Source organism: Vulpes vulpes, chromosome 14 (genome assembly GCF_048418805.1).
Source record: "Vulpes vulpes isolate BD-2025 chromosome 14, VulVul3, whole genome shotgun sequence".
Classification (NCBI taxonomy): Eukaryota; Metazoa; Chordata; class Mammalia; order Carnivora; family Canidae; genus Vulpes; species Vulpes vulpes.
In genome coordinates this window covers 22,190,632-22,203,585 of record NC_132793.1, presented here as the reverse complement: position 1 = coordinate 22,203,585, position 12,954 = coordinate 22,190,632, and the positions used below count along the sequence as shown (strand labels likewise).

Genomic DNA, 12,954 nt, shown 5'->3' with positions numbered 1-12,954 from the left:
GCAGCTAACTGAATCCCAGCTCTCTCCAAACACCTCTTTTCAGTGGAAAGAATACTCAGGATATTTATTTCCCTTAATTCTTATTTGGTAACAATACCCATTCACCAAGCGATCTGCAGGAGTTTAAAGCTGTTTAATGATTAACGCAATGTGGTACGAATTAGATGTACATTCCTGAGGTCTTTTTATCTGTTGTAGCCTTTTCTTTTTCTTTTCATGACATCAGGTATATCGCCTAGTAAGTTGTAGTAGCAGTATCAGGAATAAAAACTTAAGGAATTTTTAACTTTCCAAAAAGAAAGTTTAAAGCTGTTTAAACCTGTTTAGAAGAGGCAGTCACGTATATACATTTGAAACGCAGTGCTGAATACCAATCCTCACAGTTGGGTCCTATAAATCAGTTCTCTAAATAGCTACTGCAATTAAATAGCTAGCATGAAATTACTCAGCCCTTGGACATGCTTGGATTATTCTAGGAGAAGAACTCCATTCTTATGAGTTCACTGTATTATTAACCTCTTCTACGAGAATGATATATCCTGGCAGACATCAGCTTTTCACTCTCCATTAATATTTATTGGGTACCCCCCTGGTTGAAGTGAAAGACAATTTGATAAGACATGCCAAGAGCCCTAAACATGCTCACTCCAAGAATCCATCTAAGGAAATACTTTGAAGTGCATAAAATATATGCATGAAAATGTTCAGTGAACTGAACATATTATAAGTGATCTAATTTCCAAGAATAATGCAATGGTTAAGTCATGGTATTTCCAGATGAGGAAATAACAGGCATCCATCAGAAATTTTATGAGTGTTTTAAAATGATATAGAAAAAAATAAAATGCTATAGAAATGAATTTTTTTTTTAAGATTTTATTTATTTATTCATGAGAGACACACAGAGAGAGAGGCAGAGACACAGGCAGAGGGAGAAGCAGGCTCCATGCAGGGAGCCCAACGTGGGACTCGATCCCGGGATCTGGGATCATGACCTGAGCCAAAGGCAGACACTCAACCACTGAGCTACCCAGGCATCCCTGAAATTGGGTTCTAATATTAAGTTAGAAAAGGAGACACAGGAGCGGCTGGGTGGCTCAGTCAGTTAAACGTCTGTATGCGGCTCAGGTCATGATCCCAGGGTCCTGGGATAGAGCCCCAAGTCCAGCTCTCTGCTCAGCAGGGAGTCTGCTTCTCCCTCTCCCTGTGTGCTCATGATCTCACTCTCTCTAAAATAAATAAATCTTTAAAAAGGGGAGGGGCACAAAATTGTACATCCTGTTTGACAACCACATAATTACTTTTATAAAAATTACATATAAATACGCAAATCTATCTCAACACTAAACATCAACATAGTTGTCCCTGGATTATATGATTATGAATTTTTCCTAGTTCTTTTTAATTCTTTATGTTTTCCAAATTTTCAACTATGAGCACGTACTCTTTCAATAACCAGAACATAAAAGTAAAAACTGGAAAGAAATAAAATAAAATATGGTTATCTTTAGGTAGGATCAACCTTTTTTTTGTACTTTTCTGAATTTTCTTTTTTTTTTTTTTTAAAGATTTTATTTATTTATTCATGAGAGACAGAGAGAAGGAGAGAGAGAGGCAGACACAGGCAGAGGGAGAAGCAGGTTCCATGCAGGGAGCCCGACGTGGGACTCAATCCCAGGTCTCCAGGATCAGGCCCTGGGCCAAAGGCGGCGCTAAACCGCTGAGCCACCCGGGCTGCCCACTTTTCTGAATTTTCTAAACTCATTTCTGATGATATATAATTTTTTTTTATTTTCTAAGATTTTTATTTTTAAGTCATCTCTATATCCAATGTGGGCTCAAACTTACAGCCCCAATATCAAGAGTCACATGCCCCTCAGACTAAGCCAGCCAGGCAACCCTGACAAATGGTAAACTTCTAATTACAGTTTCAATTATTAGGGGGAGAGAAAAACCATGTAGTTGATCGGTACAGAAAATAGAGGGAAAAGGTGGCTTAGACTGAAGTTGTGAGCTTAGTTGAGGACACGAAGATAACTTCCCAGGGACATCATCAAATATGCCTTAAAGATTTTTCTGAGGCAAGACAGAGATCAGAAGGAAGCCTTGATTAAATGGCTTCAGGTAATCTGGTGCCACAGTTATGCTAAAGGGGAACACCAATGCCAGTGCTGAATGCTTTTCCATTTAGTGACAATGCTGGCTTTAAATATGTTCCGTTTTGTCTCCTAAGAATGCCCAAGTTTCTGGGACACCTTCAGGCAAACCAGGCCATTCTAGACTTCTCATATCACTGTTTCTAGCTCTTGGGCCTTCTATCAACCTGTTGCTAGACTCCTGACCCAGCTGTCCCAGTCTCCAGAAAATCACATAAGCCTTTAACAGAGAGACAGGAATGGTGGTACAAGTGCATTTGTGGGTGCCAGAAGGAGGAAAAAAAGAAGAGTTTATGTTTTTTTCTCCTTCAGAGCACAAAAAACCTGTATACTTAAAACCAGTGACAGACATGTGACAAACATTTGCCACTCTTCTATTTGTATCAGGATTGAACTAAAACTTGTATTTCACAAGGCCAGAACATGTTATTATATTAAGGCTTCACAAAAAATATCAAGTTTTTGCCAGACTCTTTTTGTCCAATTTATTTATTTATTTAAGTAATCTCCACACACACCGTGGGGCTTGAAATCACAACCCTGATATCAAGAGTCATATGCTCTTCCGACTGAGCCAACCAGGTGCCCCTGCCAGACTATTTTTAAGCCTCAATTAAAAATAGAATGATTCATAATTATGTTTCTAAAGCTCAATTTCATTTATATCCAAATATTTATGTGAAAAAATCATAAAAGATATATACCAAATATCAACACTGGTGAAATAGCAAGTAATATTTATTTACCTTTTGGTTTTTTCTTATCTATTTCGTAGTAAGCATGTAATTTTTTTTTTTTTTAAAGATTTACTTATTTACTTAAAAGAGAAACAAAGAGACAGAGAGAGACCATGTGGGAGGGTATGAGGGGGTGGAGGGGGAGGGGCAAAGGGAGAGAGGGAGAATTCGAAGCAGACTCCCCAGTGAGTGCGGAGCCTGATGCAGAAGTGGACCCCAGGACCCCGAGATCACAACCCCAGCTGAAATCAAAAGTTGGTTGCCCAACTGACAGTCACCAGGCACCCTGAACCTGTAATTTTTTATACTTAATTTTTCTTCTTGGAAGGAGGAGGATAATCAATTTGGTGAAAATCAATGCTTCTACATTTTATACTTTTAAGTAGAAGTACACAAACACTTTTTCTAGAATTCTTCACCTTGAATTTTACTGTCATACTCTCTCAAATGATCTCCTTCTAGGTAAATTATATTAGATATTAACACTCAAATTCAACTGGTTCAACCTAGATCCAAACCATAAATGAAGTTAGAGCAAATTAAAGACAAACCCAAACTTGACTGCCACCACTTATCTAAAAAATGACTTATTTTTTGAGTAAAGGACCTATAGCAAGAGATTCTTTAACAGTACTAGGTTGATTCTCTTGCATCTATAAAGTACCAAATAGTCGCATCAAGAGGTGTTTCACATTGAGATTCAGAAGTCTGTAACAATGCTATGATGTAACAAAATAAATTACATCTGTTCTGTTAAAGAACTTGAGCTTTTTTTTTTTTTTAAGATTTTATTTATTCATGAGAGACACGGCGGGGGGGGGGGGGGGGCAGAGACACAGGCAGAGGGAGAAGCAGGCTCCATGCAGGGAGCCCAACATGGGACTCAATCCCGGGTCTCCAGGATCACACCGTGGGCTGAAGGCGGTGCTAAACTGTTGAGCCACCCAGGCTGCCCAAAGAACTTCAGCTTTAAGAACAACTCAACTCTTTACAATATCTCAGCTCTAGATATTTCTAGGTTGGAAAGGATAGGCAATGGATCCAGAAGAGTGGGGTTTTGCAACTGCAATTCTACACAATGGCAAGTTATGAAACCTGATTCTCAATTTCTTCATCTGTAAAATAAAGATAATAAAAATCACTTTATGGGCACCTGGGTAGCTCAATGGTTGAGTGTCTGCCTTTGGCTCAGGTCATGATCCCAGGGTCCTGGGATCAAGTCTAGCATCAGGCTCATTGTGGGGAGCCTGCTTCTCCCTCTACGTCTCTGCCTCTATGTCTCTCATGAATAAATAAAATCTTAAAAAAAATTTTTTTTTAAAAATCACCTTGTGATAGTGCTCCAAGAAGTGGAGATGATGTATGTTTATTAACTATTGTAGGTATCCAATACATATTATGATATAACTGGTTTGCTTGTAAGATAGATATTAGTTCTTACTTTTAATGCTAATACTATAGAGACTCTACTGTACTTAATATAAAAATGAATATCTAAAAATAACTATTTGCCTGTGGGTGCCCCGATCAGTTGAGCTCTGCCTTCAGCTGGGGTCAGGATCCCAGGGTTCTGGGATCAAACCCCGTGTCAGGCTCCCTGTTCAGTGAGGAGTCTACTTCTCCCTCTCCCTCTGCTCCTCCTCCTGCTCATGATCATGCTGATAAATAAATCTTTAAAATAAAATAAAAAAATAACTATTTGCCTATGCGTGTACAGGTTGGTTGAATCCTGGAAGCAAGGAAGTTGGTTTTCCAACCTTCCTTCCCTGCCTAGTACTTTTTGAGTCTACTTCATTTTTTTTTTTTTAATTTTTATTTATTTATGATAGTCACAGAGAGAGAGAGAGGCAGAGACATAGGCAGAGGGAGAAGCAGGCTCCATGCACCGGGAGCCCGACGTGGGATTCGATCCCGGGTCTCCAGGATCGCGCCCTGAGCCAAAGGCAGGCGCTAAACCGCTGCGCCACCCAGGGATCCCTGAGTCTACTTCATGTTGCTTCTAATAGCCACTACTATGATCCATCCTCAGAGTAGAACAGTCAGGCCTACTTATAAGTCATGGCCTTATAAGATTCTCATTTCCATGTATTCATTCCTTCCTTCCATTTCTTTCAGGGCCAATCAATGGATAAAGTAGATAGATGGACAGATGCTGGTTCATTTTATTGATTTTGAAATTGGCAACAGAGAGGAAGACATAAGCGACTAGGAAGAACAATATTATTTAATTAAATACTAAGTCAAGTCAATACTGAATTTTGCACCTCCAAGCATAAAGCCAAAAGAAATCTGCATTTTGTATTAATAATCCTTAGTTAATTTGTCTTTTTCTTTTAGAAAAAGTTTTTTTTGGACGCCTGGCTGGTTTGGTCAAAGGAACATGAGACTCTTGATCTCAGGGTCATGAGTTTGAGCCCCACGATGGGTGTAGAGATTATTTAAATAAGAAAAACTAAAAAAAAAAAAAAAAAAAAAAAAAGATTTTGTTGATAAGTCTCCCCTCAAACTGTCCCTGCCCCTTTTCCACAGTGAGGTGACAACCCTCCATTTAACATCTGTGACTGAGGTTTCCAATATCATTTGAGGGAAGATCTTAATCACAAAGTGACAGTTCAACCCAGTAACCTACAACCATAAAGCAGGCACCTGGCAGGCAGTTTTTGAATACAACAGCAAATCATTTTAAACAAACTTGATCCAATGATCAAAAGAACATGAAGGAGTTATGATTAGCTATGAAGAGAGATCCACTTCTATAGGCCACCAGGATAGGGAGGGAAGCACTGCAGAGATCCTGTACATAGCCCCCCTTGGTGCTTGTACAGTCCTTACCTGACAGTCAAAGTCCTGGAAGTTTCGTGTACCAGTCTGTCAACAGAAGGCAGAAAACACAGTCAGTTCCCCATGTGGCTTCCCCAACGTGCAGCAAATTCAGTTCACAGTGCAAGCAGTGCACGTGCAGCTCTTGGTTGTAATAAAACTAAAATGTCTCATCAAAAGACTTCAGAGGCAGGGTGGGCTCCTAACATATGGTAGTTACTAAGATAAGACTACACTTTGACAGGCTTCATGTGAAGATAAAGGAAAGGAGACCAGTTACCCAGTAAAGTTTGTAACTTCCTGCTTCCCTACCTAAAGAGAGCAATGAGAACTTGTGGGAATAGGGTAAAACATGGATCAGAGTCTTAGAATAACCACAAAGGAAGTAGCTGGAAAAAACAGGGTTGAAGTTCAACCCTGAGAGGAGCAAAGGAGGGCAGGAGCTAGAGAGCCCAGAACCAGGAATTAAAGAAAGGATCAAGAAGAGAACAAAGATCTAAATGGATCAGGAATGGAAGACTTGCAAATTTAACAAGGGAAAAAGGCAACGTCACTGAGGGAGATAGACAAAACCAAATACACTGGCATATCTCTTGCATCCTATGAAATTGCTGATAGGACAAAGGACAAGTCATTGAGTCACTTAAAAAGTAGAACATAGGCAAAAGATCCAAGAAGAATTCACCAAGCTTCTTAAAATAGATTATATCATAGTAATGTTTGACTGAAAAAAAAAATCAATGGCAATGACTCAGAGGCATTTTTGTAGCATTTCAGATGCCAGAGTTGCAAAAATTATAATCTAAGGGTATATATAAAGGATAATGAACGATGTGTTTTAGAAGGAAAAAAAACCCTTCTGACTTGATCTTTCATAAAACAAAAGTCTCTCCCCTTGGAAAAAAACCTTTCATTGTTTAGAAACTGTGTTATAACATTCTGTATGCAGTATCTTCCAGGAGAACTACTACTAAGCACCTTCCCAAAAGTCGCCCCTCCAGACAGGATCTAGATACCTGATCCCAAAGGAACATGAAAGCAGTTCCATAGCCCTTCAAGAAGATCCTCCTAGAAACAGTTCTGTATCGGGACACCTGATTGGTGTAATCGGTTGGGTGGCTGACTCTTGGTTTTGGGTCAGGTCATGATCTTAGGGTTGTGAGATTGAGCCTTGTGTTGGGCTCTGGGCTCAGTGTGGAGTCCACTGTAAGACTCTCTCCCTCTCCTTCTGCCCCTCCCCACCCCCCGGGATAAATAAATAAATTCTAAAAAAAAACAAAAAACAAAAAAAAAAAAAGGAAAGAAAGAAGGAAACAGTTTTGTATCCACCATCTACACTGCAGCCAGTACAGAACAGAGAGGTTAAGAACATAGCCCAGGGTGTAAAACACACACATACATACACACACACACACACACACCCCATAAGATACAAACTGTTCTCTCCATAAGAGTAACCTGCAGAACCAGCTGAGATTATCTAGAGTGCACTATCTACTATGGTACCCAAAAGCCACATGTGTCAATTAAAATTTATTTAAAAAGAAACCCAGTTTCTCAGTCATATTACTCACATTCAAGTGCTCAATAGACACACCTGGCTAGTAACTACTGTATTATTGGACAATGCAGATACAGAACATTTCCATTATGGAAGAAACTTCTACTGGACAGCACTGATCTAGAAACAGAAAGATTCTGAAAGAATAAGCTATGGATGAGCACACCGTCGTTTCTCTAAAAGTGGCAGTAAAGTCACAACAGATTAGCAATCATAGAGGAGATGGTACTGAGAACAGGAAAGAGAGTGGTAGAGACAGCTAGTCTGAAGTATTATTCCTGGCATGAAACCAGGTTCACAAAATAAAGTATGATGCAGTCACAGCATGGAAAGACACTAAGACACCACGCAGATAGGACTAGGTAGCACATCTCCAAAGAATGCTGCCATTGGCAAAAGGATCATAGTGTCCCATGGCTCCTACTAGCCCCACAAAGTACCTGAGAGCTCTTTTAGGAAAGTCACTGCCTAATTTCTAGTTAGAAGTTTAAGTTCTAGTAAGACTGTGAGAAGCAAAGGGAAGGGCCCTCTCATAGTCTAGGGTAGATGGTTTCAGTAGGATACGGTCATTAAATGAAAATAAATTAGGATACAAATAGTCTTTACACTTTGACCTCAACTACGCACCAAAAAAGACCAGCAGAAAAATACCAAAACATGAATGACAGCAGTTGTTAACAGAGATGATGGATGATAATTTTTCTTTATACTTCTCTATAATGAGCAAGTACCTCCCTTTTTGTAGCTAGAAAACTAGAAAAAAGCATTTGGTATAGTACAAAAAATATGTTTGTAACTTGCTTTTTTGTAATATAAGATTTAAAGATTCACTTAATCTTTCGAGGTATAACATATAATGATGTAAAAACAGATATTAGGGCTTCAATCTTACAGGGCTCCTGGAGGCTCCTTCAGAGATTATATACAAAGATTAGAAAAAAATTTCTCTAGACTGAAACTAAAATCTTGGTCACAGAATACAGAGACACAAATCCTGTTAAGCTATTCGGGAAGTGTACGTAGAAGCAAACCAAGAGGGAGTATTTCTTGGTGTAGCCTCAGCCAAATGTAGAAGGTAAGTGAAGCAGCTCAAGAAGGTAAATTAAAAAGTCATTCTCTCAAATACAAGCTTGAAGAATAAGCAAGAAGCAACCAATGAATGAAGAGAAGTATGAAAAGAAGGGGGTGGGGGAATTTAAAATATAAGTAATTGCTAGGGAAAAGAGAAATGCAGTTTACCAACATGAGATCTAGTCAAGAGGCATATATAGTTTCAAAAGACAGAAAACAACAGATATAAAGAAAGGCAAGAGGGATGCCTGGGTGGCTCAGCAGTTTAGTGCCTGCCTTCGGCCCAAAGCATGATCCTGGAGTCCCTGGGATTGAGTCCCATATTGGGCTCCCTGCATGGGGCCTGCTTCTCGCTCTGCCTGTGTCTCTGCCTCTCTCTGTGTCTCTCATGAATAAATAAATAAAATCTTTAAAAAAGGAAAATGTCATCTATATTATTATCTTTAAAAAATACTAATTAAAAAACTGACACTTCGGGGATCCCTGGGTGGCGCAGCGGTTTAGCGCCTGCCTTTGGCCCAGGGCGCGATCCTGGAGACCTGGGATCGAATCCCACGTCAGGCTCCCGGTGCATGGAGCCTGCTTCTCCCTCTGCCTATGTCTCTGCCTCTCTCTCTCTCTCTGTGACTATCATAAATTAAAAAAAAAAAAACAAAAAACTGACACTTCATAAATTTAGTGTCAGTTTAGTGTCATAAATTTATAAAGAGGTCAGATACTTGCATAAAACTATCAACAATTAGATAATAATCTGCAGACTGTGAAAAGGTACAATTTCAACTCTAAAGTAACCTCTCTGAAATAACATACTATCAGGCTAACGACATGTGTCATTGACCCCCTGCACTAAAAACTCCTTAGGCATCCTGTGGCTAAGGCTTCTTCCACCACCTTCTGCTGATCCCAGCTGCCTGCCAGTGTTCTGTCACAGAACCACCATTACTTGCTTGGGAAGTCACTTTCTGCTCCAGTCCTATCTAGGCCATTTTTGACAACATGTGACAATTCTTAGCACATAAAGGGACACCCACCCTCCAGTGCATAGTAGATATAGCACTTGACACACAATATTCTTTAGTGAAAATGTCAGTAACTCTTTAAAAAAAAAATTTTTTTTTAAAGACCTGGCACGAACCCCTTTGGCTGTCTCTATTGTCCCAAAAGTTAGAAAAATGCTCACCCACAGCTTCTCCTTTCTCTCTCCTCTGCTTACATTTCCAGTCACCAGTAGAGACAGAAAACTTTAAACTACAAAAGGGTTTATCTCACTTTCTACTTTAACAACCAAAAAGAGGTAAATAACTTGTTTTTATTCTTCCCGTTATTCCCCTCCTCCATATTTCTTTAATTCTATAGAAGCCAAAGGTGGCCTTCTACTTATTTTCTCAAGACTGCCCTTTGGCTTTCACTAGGCTTAGTATTTTTCATACCACACCAAATCCTTTTTTTTCTGGTCTCCTAATTATAAAAAGGAAGGTACATGCTCATTGTAGAGAAGTATAAAGAAAATTATAATCATTCATCATCTCTCTATTGACAAATAGCTGCTATCAATAATGTTTTTGTATTTTTCTGCTAGTCTTTTCTGGCACATATTTTAATGTAGTTGAGGTCAGGGAAAAGAATCACAAATTGGTCAATTCTCCTGCTTGTTACAAGATCTGTTGGTTGAGGAGGTTGAAATGACCAGCTGCAAGAGGCAGAGTAGAGTAAAGAGCCCTCAACCCCTGATCTGGGATGAAGTCAATAGATATGGGTTCTAATCTTGGCTTCATCACCTTACTAGACACTAATTTTGGACAAGTCATATAACTTCTCTGAGCCTTATCTGGAAAATGGAGTAAAAAATACCTTTAACTACTTATTTCACAGGAGGCTGGGAGACTTAAGGAAGATATTTGTGAAAATGCACTAAAAATAGTTAAAAGAAAAAAAATAAAAATAGTTAAAAGCTATTTTTAAAAAATCAGTTCATATGCCTGAAAATTTCTGCCCCCCAAAACCAAGATAAGTGCTGGCAGTTGCTTCTTTTCATCATTGGAGCCAAAACAAGCATGGCAAAATTACCCACTTCTTCACAAATCTGAGCCACAGACAAAATTACAAGCACACTAAAATTAAATGGGAAAAGTACCAACAAATGACAAGAGATGAGTTAACATAAGCCTCAGTTAAAGCTATTTTGAGAATGCTTCCTTATAGTCATCTCAGGACAAATCTCTCCATAACAGGTTGGGTCTAGACGTCCTCTGGCTCCCCTGAAGCCTGGAAGAGTACAGCAGTATCTTCTGGCTAAGAGTGTATCTGTGAGAATGGACAAAAAGATGAAGCGAACTGGTATGTCGCTAGACTTTTCCATAAAGAGACAGAGCAAGTCACTGAGGTGATGGGGTCAGCATAGTGGAAAAGCCTCAGGTTTTAAAACAGGACAGACCTGGGCTTCAGTCCTGACTCTGCCACACATTGACTAGGCAAGTTGTTTTTCAGTTAGATTTTCATCTTCTAAGTGAGGTATAATACTATGACTTCAAAGGCATACATTTTTGGGATGCCTGGGTGGGTCAGCGGTTGGGCATCTCCCTTTGTGGTCCTGGAGTCTCGGGATCAGGTCCCACATCAGGCTCCCTGCATGGAGCCTGCTTCTCCCTCTGCCTGTGTCTCTGCCTCTCTCTCATGAATTAAAAAAAAAAAAAAAAAAGGATACATTTTTGATTAAGAGAGAGAAAGTAGGTAAAACACCTGGCATATAAGAGGTACTTATTAAATAATAGCAGAATAGGCCACAGAAACTCCCGCCAAACAAAAAAACTTAAGACTTCTATTCTGGAGGCCTAAACCCAATAGTAATAGTTCTCAACTGGGAAAACTCTGCCCCCAGGGGACACTTGATAATGTCTGAGACACTTTTTGGTTGTCACAACTAAGAGATGCTGGCACCTACTGGATGGAGAAAAAGGATGCTGCTAAACATCCTACAACATGCACGATGGTCCCCCACAAGAAGCATCTAGTCCAAAACATTAACAGTGCCAAGACTGAAAAATTCTGCCCCAGAGCAAGCATTCTTTGGTACTCAATCTGAGTAAGCTACTTCACCTTTTTCATCCTTAGTCTTCTCACCAGCAGTATGGGAACAAACTGATCTGTGCTCCCTGTACCACTGGCCTATTGGGGATCAAATAAAATAACTGATGAAGGGCATTACCATCATACCTTTCACAATGTATGCAGAAGCACACACTTGCTGGTAAAGATAGAAGCCCTCATGTACTGGGGCAGGGGGACTACAGGGAGTGGAACTCTATGTTTGGGAATGCCACCATCCAAAGGGGGCCTCTTGCCAATCTTCTTCTATAAAGCTGGGCTGGAGCATGGGAGCTCTCATGAATAGTGAGGGATAGGAACATGTCTCAGGGAGAGAGAGGGAGCGTGGGAAGTGGACAGAAACAGCACAGGCACATCAAAAAGGAACTAACAGATGTTAGGAAGTGAGACATTGACTGCTTGGTGTCTTAGACTGCTTGGGATGCCTGAGGGGCTTAAACAAGAGAAATTTATTTTCTCATTTCTGGAGGCTGAATGTCTAAGATCAAGATTCTAGCAGGGTTTGGTTTCTGGGGAGAGCTCTCTTCCTGGCTTTCAGATGATTACCACCTTGCTGTGTCCTCACATGGAGGGGCGGGCAGTGTGTGTGAGAGAGATCTCTCTTCCTCTTACAAGGCCACCAATTCCAATGGATTCAAGTCTCAATTCCATGGTTAAATGACCTCATTTAACCTTAATCACCTCCTAAGGGCCCTATCTCCAATACAGTAACATAGGGGGTGAGGGCTTCAATAAATGAGTTTAAAGAGAGGGGATGTGCACAATTCCATATATAACACTTGGGCACACTTGGGACACAGCCAAGGCATCACTGTGGCCTCAAGAAAGGGGGACCACCCAGTAGTTAATTCACTGCTTTTTTTTATGGTCCCATTCATTCATCTTTCATTTTCCAGGTGTCTTTTTTATGAGATATGTGGTCAATTAACTCCTGCAGTTCTTTAACATGCCTACTCAGGGATCCTGTGAATTTCCAGGGTCCAGGAAGGATCCTCCTCCTATTTGTCCCCTAGTCCTCAAACATCAGGGCATAGGTTTCCAACAATGACTAATCAGAGTCACTTTAGGTATCAGTCAACTCTGGGATTTTTTTTAAAAAGCTCAACCATATCCCAGACCAACTCAGAATCTTGGAGAATATCTACCAAAAATAAAAATAAAATCACTGGTGATTTTTAAATCTCCCCAAATAATTACTATGAGCAGCCAGAGTTGAAGACCACTGATCACAGAAAGGTATGGGTGTGTCCTGTCCTTCTCCCCTTGCATTCCAATTTAGTTGGTCTACAGTGGGACCCAATAGTCTGTATTTTTTTTTTTTTAAATTTTTATTTATTTATGATAGTCACAGAGAGAGAGAGAGAGAGAGAGAGAGAGAGAGAGAGAGAGAGAGGCAGAGGGAGAAGCAGGCTCCATGCACCGGGAGCCTGATGTGGGATTCGATCCCGGGTCTCCAGGATCGCGCCCTGGGCCAAAGGCAGGCGCCAAACCACTGCGCCACCCA

The 12,954-nt window shown here is 40.2% G+C and overlaps 1 protein-coding gene across 15 annotated transcripts in view; it reads right to left on the bottom strand.

The window, feature by feature from the left end:
* Nucleotides 1-12,954, bottom strand: part of NDRG3 (NDRG family member 3) — a 78,077-nt gene that overhangs the window by 45,072 nt on the left and 20,051 nt on the right. For 9 of the 15 annotated variants that reach the window (XR_003236710.2, XR_003236711.2, XR_011996926.1 and 6 more), the window contains one exon: nucleotides 5,726-5,761. The exons of the other annotated variants lie outside the window; for them this stretch is intronic. Coding sequence is in view for 6 of the 9 variants with exons in the window: in XM_026009743.2 (XP_025865528.1) it covers nucleotides 5,726-5,761 (36 nt within the window). In the remaining 3 variants the exon portion in view is untranslated. The remainder of the gene's footprint in view (nucleotides 1-5,725; nucleotides 5,762-12,954) is intronic. 15 annotated transcript variants of the gene reach the window in all.